Source organism: Haemorhous mexicanus, chromosome 1 (assembly GCF_027477595.1).
Source record: "Haemorhous mexicanus isolate bHaeMex1 chromosome 1, bHaeMex1.pri, whole genome shotgun sequence".
Classification (NCBI taxonomy): domain Eukaryota; kingdom Metazoa; phylum Chordata; class Aves; order Passeriformes; family Fringillidae; genus Haemorhous; species Haemorhous mexicanus.
Window position 1 is genome coordinate 41,224,750 of NC_082341.1, and position 14,280 is coordinate 41,239,029.

The 14,280-nt window shown below is 38.5% G+C and overlaps 1 protein-coding gene across 6 annotated transcripts in view; it reads right to left on the bottom strand.

Annotated features, from left to right (window-relative positions):
* Nucleotides 1-14,280, bottom strand: part of GADL1 (glutamate decarboxylase like 1) — a 134,837-nt gene that overhangs the window by 53,047 nt on the left and 67,510 nt on the right. For all 6 annotated transcript variants that reach the window (XM_059846788.1, XM_059846759.1, XM_059846747.1 and 3 more), the window contains 4 exons: nt 12,910-13,025; nt 6,184-6,263; nt 6,016-6,070; nt 2,593-2,709 (listed from right to left, as the gene is read on the bottom strand). In XM_059846788.1, coding sequence (XP_059702771.1) covers nt 2,593-2,709; nt 6,016-6,070; nt 6,184-6,263; nt 12,910-13,025 — 368 coding nt within the window. The remainder of the gene's footprint in view (nt 1-2,592; nt 2,710-6,015; nt 6,071-6,183; nt 6,264-12,909; nt 13,026-14,280) is intronic.

The following is a 14,280-nucleotide window of genomic DNA, read 5'->3' on the forward strand; positions in this document are numbered from 1 at the left end:
TAGCATTTAAAGCTACGTGAAGACAACACATGGCATACACAAATGCTGGAGGCATATTGATGATACAAAAAAAGTTATTAAGAAAGGCATCAGAGATGGAGGATAAAATACAATAAGCAACTGGAATGCTGTAATGTGAAAAAAATAAGCTTGGTATAGCCTTGGCTCTTAGGCTTGACTGAACAGCTTGACTGCTAGGGCTGTTTGGACCGACTGGTATTATCTTAAAACATTTTCCTTAACTCACTCTTCCTCTCTGGTTTGTCTTCATGTCAGAGCTTATCTACTATTTCTGGCTTTATTGAAATTTATCTTCCTGAAGCTTCGTGAATTTCTGTTGACATTCTCCCTTTTGCCCTTCCTAAGAATCACAAGCTTTATCATTTCATATTTAATGAAAAGAGTCTCCCTAAGGCAAACACATCAATTTTTGGGATCAGAAAATATTCTGAAATGAGATAAATCAGTGTAAATCTGGAAAAAACACCACTGACATTCATATAAAATATCCTTAGTAACAGCTTGTGAGAGCACTTAGAGTAGATAACCCTGATGCCTATTAATGATACATGAAAAGTCCTACATTAGACAGCACTTCACCTGGGTTTTACTCTTTGTTTTAATTGTACTGTACTTTTTTTTCTTTCATAGCTACAGAAAGCCTAAACAACAGTACACACTTTTTAGACTGCATAATGTGTAAATCATTCAACAAGAAGCCAGGCCTTTCAGCAGACTGTAGACTTTCAAAGATTTCAGAAATACTATATTCCATCCTCTAGTGGTAAGACATGCTTGCTAAAAATAAATAAATAAAATGTAAAAGGAAAAATGCAATTCTTCTCTGTGTTTCTTATAATCTTTCTAAATGGTAGAGACTCAGTCTCACTGTACCTGCTCAGATACAATTTCAGTAAGTCTCTTTCTAGGGGTGCTGTGAGGGAAAAAATGTTACACTAAGAATCACAGTCTGCTCATTTTACCATAGCACACTTGTATGTACATGTGTGCCTGACGTCACTTCTGTGGAAAGCTTTCAATCTTTCCCTATATTCTGTCCTCTTATAAATTCAGCCAGAGATTTTTAACAAAAAAATAGAGAAGCAGCCATCCACCCAACCCTTTATATAGTGTGAAAAATGGAGAAAATACTGACAGAACTTCTGAGAACCACTGAGAGGCTCTCAACACGAATCACATCTTAAGAGAACAATTGATGTTCCAGACTGCAAACCCAATTTATTACGGGATATTTGTCCTTCTACTGGGAAACAATTAAGATCTGACAACTACAGTCATTTTAAAAGAGAAAATAACTTAAAGATATTCCTGGACATTTTTACCTTAGTTTAACTTGAGGCAAAATCAGAAGAATAAAATTAGTTCTTTTCAAAACACTAACTCACTAAGGTTCAGAACAGGACCCAGGCTTATCCCACCATATTTTAGTTCAGCTGCAGAGAGACTGCTCACTCTTCTCCTAGAGCCACTGGAGATGGCTCCAGCCACATCTCTTTGACTCACCAAAGGTCCAGCACAGATTCCAACCACATCCCTCTCTCCACCAGATATACACAGACACACAAGAGAGTTGTGTAACAGGAGTGTTGCACTCCTGCTGAAAATCTGCTGAGTTCTCAGCAGCACACTGCCCTGAGGAGGCTTGGCTGACGTTTTAAATATTAGGCCTCAATTCTGCATTTTTGTCTCCAAGAATGTAAGAAAACTCTTTTGACTCACACATACAGTGACTTTATTTATTAATGTCTGTGAGACATTTATTTGAAACATGCATCACTGCCTACGTGATCTTTCTTTAGATACTCAACATTATACAAACATTTCAGATATTTAGAGCAGGTCTGGAAATCTCCACAAATATTGCTCCAGATTCTCTCATTGCTCCATCGTTTTTAATCTAGCCGTACTGGATTTTTGGCATTGCAATTATAAAGAGAATGCAATTTTAGAAAATATGAAGTGGCCTATCTTTAGAAAAATACATTTACAGCTAACTCTTTCAAGTCATAAAAAGGCACAGTGATTATTCAAAAAAGATTCATTACAGGATTTTAATATCCAAACCTAAATTTACTAAGAATTTTTTTTAAATAGAGAAAAATTTCTGAACCGTTTAGGAAAATGTAAGGACATATACAGGAAATTCAAATCTGTAAATATGAAACAGAATAATTTATGACTGGTTGAGTCAGAAAGCATACCTTTATTTTAACCTGTATGAACCTCACATCACAATTCTAATGTGTCTATTCCCCAACAGAATGTGGGGAGAATAAAAACTTATGTTTGTATATCACTGTTGAAGCATTTTTAGGAGGTAGCAAGAAGAAGAAATTGGTTATAAAATAATTTTGAAATATAACCTGATAATAACAAAACAGCTTTGGCTGCTTGTCAGAACGAAGTTATTTGCTGTTTTGCAGCATATGTAACAGAGTCAAATCAGAATGTATTTCTGGTCCCTATGTAAGGAAAAAAAAAATGTTATTAGAGCCCAACTTCCAAAAAAGAAATATCAACAGTCAAATAGCAATTATAAAAAAAGCAAAACCATGCAGTATCCAAACTCACATCAACATGAAGCCAGAGGCCATGCTTTTCACAGATATCAGCAATTTTATCCAGAGGATCAAATGCTCCCAGCACAGTTGTGCCTGCTGTAGCACACACAAGAAATGGTGCTGACCCCTGCAATAGGATTGAAAACAGAAAAAGTTATCATTTGCACTGCTCATCCCTTCCTTGTATACTTGCAGAGCTAAAGTATAAAAAGATCTAGGAATGTAGGACAAAGATGTGACAATCCACATTTTAGTTCCTCAGCAGAAACTAAATAGTGCTGGATCTCTTTCTTTTTTTTTTTTTTCATTTGGAAAAAAACGGTATTTTCCATTTCTACTTAACACCATCCCAGGGCAGACTTCTGCAGCTTCAGACTGTTTTGACAGATGCTAGTTTTGTCAAAATCAAAACATACCAGTTATATGACATCTCTCTTTATACACTGATTTTCAATTCTCAGTCTTTCACATCTCACTACCATATATGCTGTCATTCTGACTGATAAAATGAAGCAATTAGCTCAGCCAGCAGACTACCCATGCAAGGAAAGTGCTCATCCCTTTAGGGTTTCCACCTGCACTGTCTCTACAAGACCCCTGTTCTATGCCTGGTGAAGAGGAAAAATCGGGGAGGGAATGTGATTTGCCTTCAGCCACACTGGTGCACACCATGACAGGGACAGTCACTGCTGTCTGATCCCACACCTGACCTGTAGCTCAGTGCTATTTCCTTGCTCCCACTCCTGTCTGGGAAAGAAGACGGTAACTGAATGTTAGGAGAGAGATTGCTGGAAATCTCAGATGGTGTTATGGTCAGTCAGGTGGGATAAGGAAAGCTTTTGTCAGGTTGGGGTCTCAGGCAGCCACTGCCAGCCATCCATCTTTGCTTCCCTTCAGCTAGCAGTGTTCCAGCTCACAGACCCTTGCAGATCTGGGTCGGGTCTGCTTAGGAGCAGAAACTGCAGCAAAGAAAAGAATGGGTGGAGTCTGTAGCAACTCCATGACATTGAGGGTTTCTGCCCAAGCAGTGACTGTACAGTCTCACTGCTGGGAAGTGCCTGCTGAAAGAGCTGCTCTGCACAGTTCAGCATCTGGCCTGCAGAATGACAGAACACCTACTGCAGAGGCACTCAAGGAGTTATTGAATTGTGCAAGCTGGGATCACTGAACTTCATCTGCAGTGAATTAGATCTCTCAGATGATGTAAGTGTGTAACTCAATGGAGCTTTAGTGAAATCAGACATCAGCTGAAAAATCAAACTCCACACAAGTCTTCCATGTATCTTCACCCAGCTGAAATACAATATCTTCTTTTTTTTTTTTTCATGTTGCCACTTTAAGCATCTACAGAGACAGACAGGTTTATATCACATTTATACTCTGACAGTTTTATCCTTCTTTACAGTGTAGAGGACTGTTAGAATGGTACATAATTATGATTTATTTGTATTTTCAATTTTCTTTACAAATGGCTAAAGCAGTGAAAAGTAACATTGGAATGAACTTGAATTAATCCTACACATTCACAAAGACTTACCAGCCCTTAATTCATTTCTTGGTCATTTATTCTGAGTACAAGCTACCACAATACTTAATCAAACTTACAAATCAGCATGAGTCTTGAGTACAGAACCCGTGCAAGTGAGGCCAAGATGCATCCAATGCATCTATTTTCTATTAGTGTTCCCAGCAATTTTGCCCCACAGCTACATCAAAGTCAAAGATTCTCAAGCAGCCAGTTGGTAGCACAACTGAATACAGGGACAAGCCTCAGATATCTAAAAATTCCAGTAATTGCTACCATTATACTTTTCCCACAAAGAAGAGAATTACATTTTTATTACTCTCGACAACAATATAGTTAAACTAATATTCCTGCCTAAGTTCTCTAAAACGAGAAGACTCTTGCCGCTCATATTCAGTGATCATTTTGCACTTCAATCACTAGCAAATACATCCTCTGTTGTATAGAGTTATTAGAATATTTACTGTGATTTACTGAAGTGTCCTTCTGTAAAAGTTGTAACAGACACAGCTGGACAGACACACTGAAGCTCTGATAAAATTAAAACCTTCCAATACACCTGTAACTTTCTTTAAAATGCAAGTGAAATGGTGCTTTCCTGCAAGCAGAGCATTTTGGTTCTAAATTGCAGGCTACCATACTGAGGTAGACCTTTTTTAAAAAATCACAAATGCTAGATGATTTCTTTCAAATGACTATTACATGTATTGTTGTAAGAACAAACAAGAATACTGCTTTTGCAAAAGCAAGGAGATGATTCTCCTGCAAGCCTGCTTCCCATTGCTTTATTTTATTTCAGTCCCTTTTTCCCCCCCAACTTGCCCAAATGAGTAAAGTACAGGTTGTCTTTCTTAGAAAATGCAAAGTAGAGAAAGAGGCAAAAAAGAGAGTTTGCTAGGTCATTTGGGCTCCCATGTCTTAATAGATAGGCTATCCAGCATGAAACTCAAATAAGAGATGGTTGTTTGGCAGAAAATGTATCCAAATCAGAACTTACAGGAAGCTGTTGTGGCCATGCCAGTGCAGGACAGGACAGGACTGCCTTGGCTTTTCTATCAGCCACAAAGGCAGATTTCCAAGATAGAATTCCATGGAAGGTATCATCCATGCCATGAACATTGCACTAGCTGCTTTGTATTCACTCATCACGGACTAAGGGCTGAGCTTTGAATTCTACTGCTCTGATGCACAAACTGGAAGTGAGAAATAGGGTGAGCTAACCAAGGCAAAAGAAGATCCTTTTGGAAGTCACATTCAGTCCTTCAAGCTCTCTAAAATAAACTTTGTTGACTATAGGTAAGGACTGTCTTACAGATTGTGGGGATGCGTGTTAATGTTGTCCAAATACACATCAGTGCCTTTCCAAATTCTTGCCTTTGACTTTCTATTTAGCAAAGTCCCTAGGGGAAAAGAGGCACTTCTCTGCACTCTCGCTAGAATAATAGAAAGGACAGAATTTAGCATTTGAAGCTTGTAAGACAGTTTTAGAGACTAAGCCACATGTTACAGTTGTTGCTCACTGCAGAGGAAATAGAGCAATAGCTGCTGTAATTAACTGAAAAACCATTTTAGGAAAACATACTGCATCCATTTAAAAAAGGATCAAGGGCAAAAGAAATCCTATAAGAAATGTACTAAACACTTCAGAGCAGCATTGTACTCGGGACTTTCATTAGCAGTAAACACCCCGTGGAATTTTCCTCCCTTCTAAGAGTGTAGAACCCATAAGCCTTGGCTTGTTCCACAAGTTTGTGGCAAACAGATTGTACCTGCAAGAAAGACATTGTTACATTAACTGCCCTACTTTTAAGATTTTGGTCACTCTTAGTTTTCCTTCCTTTCACTCAGACACAAGCGCACAGTCTGCATACACTCCTCTCTCCTTCACACTCTCTCTCCCCCTCTCACCTCTTTCCTGGCCCGCTGGACTTGTTTCTCCAGTTCCTCAGGTATCATCTTACCTCTAAGGGACACAGATTTAAAACTTTTTCAGTTACATTCAAACAGGTTAGTTATGTACAGCACTACTGCATTTTAAAAAGGCTCAGAGATCAGTCATGGCTTTTGCTTTCTTACCTTTCATCTGTTTTGATGAAGTACACATTCTCTGTACCAATTCCCAGGAAGGAGGCTGCCTTCTTCATGGAATAATGGCACTGTAAGTGAGAGAGGCATGAAAAAAAGTACACACACAATTATACAAGAGAAACAAATTCCTTAACATAGGGAACAGTGGCAAGTACAACAGCACCTAACAGCCATGACAACAGCATATTCTAACACAAAAAGCAAAATGATAAGGTACATATTACAAAGCCCATCATGTACTTAACACACACAGAAAACTGGAGAAAATAAGACAAAAAAAGTTGTGCACCATGTTTAAAATGAAGGCTTAAGAAAAAAAATAGAAGCTCTCTTTCATACAATTTTTCTTAGAGCTCCTTCTGCATTAGAATGAAAAGTAGAAACTTTGAAGTGTCATCAGAGAAGAATTATTAATTGTTTCAAAATGTTTTAATAGAACTAAGTCAAAAGTATCAATGAGTGTAAGAGTTAGGAAATGCATGAGGAACAGGGTCTAAAGGCTGTCTAACTCAACAGCCTGGAAACAATTAATTAGGTCTGAAAGTCCAAAAACACCACTCCTTGGAAATTGGACCCTTAGTTAGGATATATATTTGAAGCTTCTACTACTTTGTGTTTGTAACAATTCTGTATGCGTTCTCTAATTCCCAGCTGATGGCCCCTGCCAGAGACAAGATACTCTGCTAAACTGACCCATGGCCTAATACAACAACCCATGTTCACAGGATCAAGGAGCTCAACTCCAAAGACCTACCAAAGCTTCTGATGTGGTAAAATGGGGATTTGCAAGGCTTTCAATGTCTTGTCTCTGCAAAAGGATCTGGAAATCATGGTGGTGTGTAGTTCATATGATTGTGAACCTTAGAAACTACTGTGAAAGCAAGCAGACTTTAGACAGGACTCAGCATATCTTCAAACTTTACTGTGGATTTTGCAGAAGGTTCCAGTGTGGACCAGCCTGTATTTTTCAGAAAATTAAGTTACTATTTTAGCAAAGAATTTTAGCTAGGTCTCATCACAGAGACATATCTGAATGAGTACACAGACACCTGCAGCCCACTTCTCACTTTGCACTGAACAAAGGGCATCAGTCTATGAAGCCTGTGGAGTGCAAAAGAGGATTTTAGAAAGGGGTGTTTATTTAATCAGAATGTGGTAAAATGACTAAGGTGAGAATGCTATTCAAGCCCACAGACCACTGAATAATTTTTACAAACTTTTTTCTTTTCAACAAATATTAATGGTTTATCTAACCATATTTCCAACATTCACTTTTATAAGGACCTGCTCTACTGTGGATACTGTTATTCCAGCACAAGAACACTTTGGCTTATTCCAGAACAAGATCACACTGATCTCTGCTTAATCTGTCTTCAAGATTAGCCTGGGAATTCAAGATACAGTAGCCTTCTTAACCCAAAGGTATTTAGACATCAAAACTACCCACTTATAGCAGTGGAGTCACTTTTGAAAGTACACCACATCCCATAGGACTAGACAGTTCTTCTCAGAACCAAGACCATCCAACCCTTGGATTATCACTGCCCTCCTCACAAAAATAAAATTTTCTTTTTTACACATCATTACTGAAGGGTTAAAATAAAGCATTCTCCAGCAAACACAGACATGTCTGGAATTGCTACTTTTCCTCCAGGAGGTGAAGCCAGCTGGTTAATTAATTCCGTTTTCTTCCTGAGAGTTCACACAAATGCAGTTACTGCAGAACATAATTAAGAAAAATGTACAACATTTTAATGTGTGGGCATGAATATATTAAGGGTATTAAAGCCTGTCACGCTCATTTTGATGAGATGGATGATCTCAGAGGGCTCTTTTTCTTTATGACAAAGAGGTTTCCCCTACCATCACCCACTTTTTAAACAAAGGCATAGAATGACATGGTGCTACTGAGTAGTTTTAAGAAAGCTTAATTTGTAACATGACACATCCTCAAGGCCTTCAGGGCTCAGTCATTTTGACTGTTACAAGAATAATAACATACATAGGTGGATAATTAGTCTTACATTACATCAATAAAGGTAATAATGATTGTAAGTGGCTGTGTGTTGTTCAGCAGAAGTTTGGAGATGTTTTTGACTGATGAGTGAATCACTTAAAATACAAGTTGCCTCCATCACTGATTTCTAGCTACTACTTTTTTCAAATGAAAGGTATGAATCACCAAGAATAATCAGATCCTTCCAAACTGAATAAGGCCTGCAAATTCAGTATACTAGTAAGCAGACAATCAGTAAAATATATATTTTATTATAAACAATGATATGAGAGACTGGAAGAAAGATAAAAGAGGCTTGAGTACCTGAGAGATTATACCAAAAAGCAGAGGAAAAGAGAAGAAGAACAGAGGGAATACAAAAACAAACAGGCTGCAAGAGAAATTATTTTTCCCCCAGAAGAACCTCTGTACTTCTTGGAAAATTCTGTCTTTCACTAGGACAGAAAAAGAACAAGACCCATAATACTACACAGACTTGGGATATGCTTTCTTTGATGAAAAAAGAGGTCTTTCAGTTATATTGATTGAAAACATGTAAGAATTTCTTCCCCCCTCTTCATTACTAGAAGTCATTATGCTAAAATGCATTGCATCATTTTAAGAAAAAACATATAAAAGAGCATTTAGCAGCTACAGTCAGAAGAGCACCAATGAATTCACTTTTCATAGTTCCCTTTCCAAAAAAGGAGAAAGAAATATCCAGATTAAAAGTATTATTTTAAATACTGTGAGTTCAGGTTACTCTTGCCATGTCTTTCACACTTTAGTTTGTTTGGACAAATTATTGAATCTGTGGCCATTTGTAGTAAGAAATTACCATCTTAGAGCACAAGATCAAATTGGAACATTGGTGCATTTAAGATGTGCTGCTGTACTGTTTTACCTATATCTAGACATAGTTTTCATTTCCAAATGATGTTTGCAAAGACAAGGTACTTTTTACCTGTGCTCATGAAAACAGAAGACAAATTTGTATTTTCTTGATTTTAAAAGTTTCCTAGAAACATGATTGCATAAAGCAATTACCTTATTATGAGATTGTTTTATTACCCATTTTTGTGGGTAATTTCAACAGGGGACAACATGATAAGTTAATGTTTTGTTCTCTCACTTTATTACTTTCATGATCAAGTTGCACTGGGGAGGAATTTAATTTCATTTCATCTAAAAAAACTGCTCACATCAGCATGTACATTTCAACTGTTTACACATCCTCTTCTACCCTTACTTACCTCAAACTTATCAGACTTCTACCTTTCAGATCAATGTAGCACATACTTGTGCCAGAATAAAGTTCGATGGGACTCAGATAGGAAAAGGGAATAAAAAGGTGGGCTGATATCTATAACTAGAACAGCATTTATCTCCTACAGAGCCACAAATCATGCTTTCAGAAAGTGGGATAAAACAATTACTCTTCTGCTGCTCCCGTCTCAAGGGGAATCACATTGCTATGGTCCAGCAAAAGCATTACAGAGTAGCAGCATAAACAGTGTTCACTGCTTACCACCACAGCTTTGAATATCTAAGCATTTGCTTACAGGAACAAGGAGCCTTTTATTCCTGAAGGCCAAGCAGAATATGTGAGGACCTTGGGTGGGCCATGCATTAAATATACATCTTTATATTATCCAAGAACATACAAAAAATACATAGCCCCAGATCACATAAGTCATTGAAAGTCTGTGCATTTCCCTGCTTTGCAGCAGGGCAACTCTTTCAACTTGACAAGTGCCAAACTGAAACTTAGAGACCTAGCAAATCAAGGCAAAAATCATTTTATTTCAGCCAAGCCCTAAAATGGCACAAGGGCCTTGAATAGTCATGTCTTTTGACTCCTTATGAATACTCAGTTCATTGTAGCCTCATGGCTTCTCCATGCCAATGCTCATGCCTGATTCATGATGAAGATAAACCCAGGTTGGTCATTTCTCCAAGTTTTGTTTTACTCTTTGTTTATTTGTTTTATTGGGGGGTAGGGGTGACAATTTGCTTCTCCAGGTACGTCTTCAGTTAAAACAAAACCAACCAAAAAAAATCCAACAAAAACGAAGGATGTTTAGATGAGGGGATTGAGGGTACCCTCAGGAAGCTCACAGATGACACCAAGCTGGGCGGGAAATTGATCTGCTGGAGGGTAGGAAGGATTTGCAGAGGAATCTGAACATGTTGGATTGATGGGCAAGGCCAAGGGTGTGACATTCAACAAGTCAAAGTGCCCAGTCCTGCACTTGGGTCGCAACAACCCCAGGCAGCACTACAGGCATGGGGAAGAATTGCTGGAAAGGGGCCCAGTGGACAAGGACCTGGGGGTGCTGGTTGACAGCCAGCTGAACACAAGCCAGTGTGTGCTCAAGTGGCCAAGAAGGCCAATGACATCCTGGCCTGGATCAGCAATAGTGTGGCCAGCAGGAGCAGGGCAGGGATTGTCCCCCTGTGCTCAGCACTGGTGAGGGCACACCTCAAATCCTGTGCTCAGTTCTGGACCCTTCACTACATGAAAGACACTGAGGGGCTGGAGCACGTCCAGAGAAGGGCAACAGATCTGGTGGAGGAACTGGACAGTGAGTCCTGTGAGCAGTGGCTGAGAGAGCTGGGGGTGTTTAGCCTGGGAAAAGGCTGAACAGAGGGAACCGACCTTTTTGCTCTCTGCAACTGCCTGAAAGCAGACTGTAGCCTGCAGGAGTCAAGCAACCACTGGCAGGATAAGAGGACACAGCCTCAAGCTGTGAAAGGGGAGGTTCAAGTTGGACAGTAAAAACTTCGTCCCAGGAAAGGTTAAGCACTGGAAGTGTACCCAGGGAGGTGCTGGAGTTACCATCCCTGGAGGTGTTCAAGAAACAATGGGACACAGCATTTAGTGCCATGGTCTTGTTGACAAGGTGGTGGTCAGTCAAATCATCAACCTGATGATCTCAGAGGTCTTGCCCAACCTAAATGATTCCTTGGTTCTGTGATTCAAAGGTGCAAAATGTCAAATAAGACTCAAAATAAAAACAATAATAAAAGAACTAGGATTGTATAACACCAGTGCTTCCATACTCGTCTCAGCTGTGGGCTACTGATTACATATATTCTCAACATGGCTTATCTGAACAAATGTTTCCAAAAATTCATCTAGCTTGGACTCAGTACAGGTGGATCTAAAATAATTATAAATTAATATGCCCATTTCCTCCCTCATAATACTGAATAAACACTAGTGATCTTAGAAAACAGTCCCACTATCTAGCTATTAAAAGCACCAGTTTTACAGGAAATGATTATTGAGTACTAAAGACTACGTAGTTGTTTGAAGCAAACAAAGTATTAGAGATCAAAAGCATGGCCTTACAAACAATTTTTTACAATTTATTTTTCCTGGTCAGCTTTATGTTTTATGGTTTTGGTCTTCCTGATGAAGCAAAGACATAAAATAAATTTATTCTGGTAGACAATTAAAATTTCTTTTGACATGAATTTAAATGTTTGCTTACTTCAGAGTAAGAAAACACGCTGTAGTTAAACCATGCAATGAAATAAAACGTAATTTCATGATGAAACTTTCATGGGCTTCACTTCAAAAGCATTTATGGAACTTGCTTCAAACTCATTTTTTCCTCCTTAACTATTCTGAAGATGTTACTTGAGGGATTAAGTATGAACTAGCACGTACTTTCATACACACACTTTTCAGAAAAAGAAAAGAAAGCAAACAAGAAAATATATATTTTATGGGGGAAAAAACAAACAAACCACCTTTATTTAAAAAGTGTGGGCTCAGTTCCAGAAGACATGTTATCTTGGAAAACTTACACAATGCTTTGGCTTCTTAAAAATAAGCCTGCTTCCTCAGGCTTCTTCAAAATAAGCCTTCCATCTATTTACACTGCAAACTGTTTGGAGCATAAACGTCTGAGCTAAAATTATCCTAGTAGGTCCACATTTTCTAATACAACAAGGTTCTGTGCAGGCTTCCACTGGGGCTTTTATATAGTAGAGTCAGAATTAATAACAACTCTACACTAATCAAATTATAAACTCTCAAAACTGAAGGGACAGGGAAGAGAAAAAAGCCTCCAAAATCTACCTTCAGAAAAAATGTATGAATGTAAGTCAATTTCCCACAGGCATTTTGGATTGATATTATTCAAAAACTTTAAAAACTGGCCGGGTATTTTCAATTATTTAATGAAAAAATGTCTAAAGGTCCAGATTTCTTTTTTTTTTTCTGAGAGGCATATGGTGGGTTTGACTCTGTACCACAACCAATCTGTATATTCAGACATAGGGCAAAATGAGCTGCAGAGAGCCATCTCACAGGCCCACAAGTACTGAGTTTAGTACAAATTAAACATGCAGAAAAAAACCTTTGACATCCAAAACCCAACTACAGTTCCTGCTAGACTTTATGCTGTGGGAAATCAAATGCTGCAGACCTCCACAACACAGCACATTCTGCTTCACGTTTGCCCCATGTACAACCTATTCTTGCATCAGCAGTTTTCAAAGCAGCAACATCTGTGTTTGTTTTCTGAAAGCAAGAAAGCTTCTGCAGGGAAATTTACCATCAGACTTCTCCACTTCACTCCAATATTCCACATCACACACTGATGTCAGAATTATTCTACCAGTGCCCCATCAGATATGCAAATGATATAGTTTTGCAGCCAGTGAAAAAATAAAGTTCAAAAAGCTTTTCTTTGTTTTTGCTTTACCTCTTCTGAAGCGAACAGAACTAGTCTTGGCAGACCTGAGAGCCCTTTCTCCTTTATCTCAGGGCAAAACTTGTACCTTGCTAAGTTCATAGCATACATATTAGAAATAGAGCCACCTGCAAAAAGAGACATACAAATATTGTATTAGCCACAGTATGAGTACCTTTCCTGCATCTGAGTGCTTGACCTAGTAAGGGGAAAATAAACCCCACAGGCATTCTAGTGGTGCATCCATCACAGTTTATTTCCTCCCCTGAAGGCTGCATCCATAAAATGAACCTTGGGCTCTGCAGCAGGCATGGAAGCAGAGCCTGTTTGGATGCTCTTTGGGGATATTTTCCTCTTTGAGGAAATAAGAGCTGTGCCCAAGCAGTCCTTCCTGACAGAGAAAACCCTGGCACAGCACCTTCCCCTCTACACTGCAGCAGAGCAAGCTCAGCTGCCTGCACCAAGCTCAGAGCCTTGGAGATCTCTTGGGCAACCAGGCCTCAAAGGACCAAGGGAGAAAAAAGGTCTTGGGGAAAAAAAAAAAAAAAAAAAAAACCAAAAAAAAAAAAAAAAAACCAAAAATGAACACAGTGAGTGGGAACTGAAAGATCTGCAAGGTAAGATCTGGACAAGTTTTATTCACTCAGGACAGGTTTTTTTCACCTAAAAGAACACACCCAAAGCACTAAGAAAAACCCTTACATAAAACTAGAACCAAAACAAGGGCAATTAATTTATCTTCTCTCAGTAGATCACTAAGTATTAAGCCAGAAATTCTTCTGTACAAGCAAGGCTTCTACCAGAAATACACATCAAATTTTATGTGGGAAAAAAAACCCATACCAGTAATATATTAAAAAATAGGGATTTTTAGCTTATTTATTTTTCTACTACTGATACGTAGGCTAAAATTATTGACCTTGTTTCAGTTTTGGAGGGCGAGTTTAAACCCATGTACTCATTTAATTTCTCTTCTCAACCTCAAAACAGATATAAAAGCTTCACAACTATCCCAATTATTTGTTACCTGAATAATCTGTGAAATATCACCATTATGCTTCATTATTTCAGTGTCGTGGGCTAAAACACTACCTTACAGAACATTTGAAAAATATGGTTTATCAAGCAGCTTGAGAAATATCTGTTTGGCCTGCCTTATCATAACATTTAATAAAATTATAAAAATTCAAAGGAGTTAAGAACATGTAAATTCTTGCTCCCACAGTTCATAGGCAGGATACACAGATCTATGCCCTCAGGCACCATGGACTGGCATCCAGCACATAAATCAGCTCCCTGTCTGTCAGCTCAGCTGACTCCTTCCAATGAGGCTGTTGGTATTGTTAGTAAGGTCAGGAAGGGCATTAGCTACAAACAATAAAT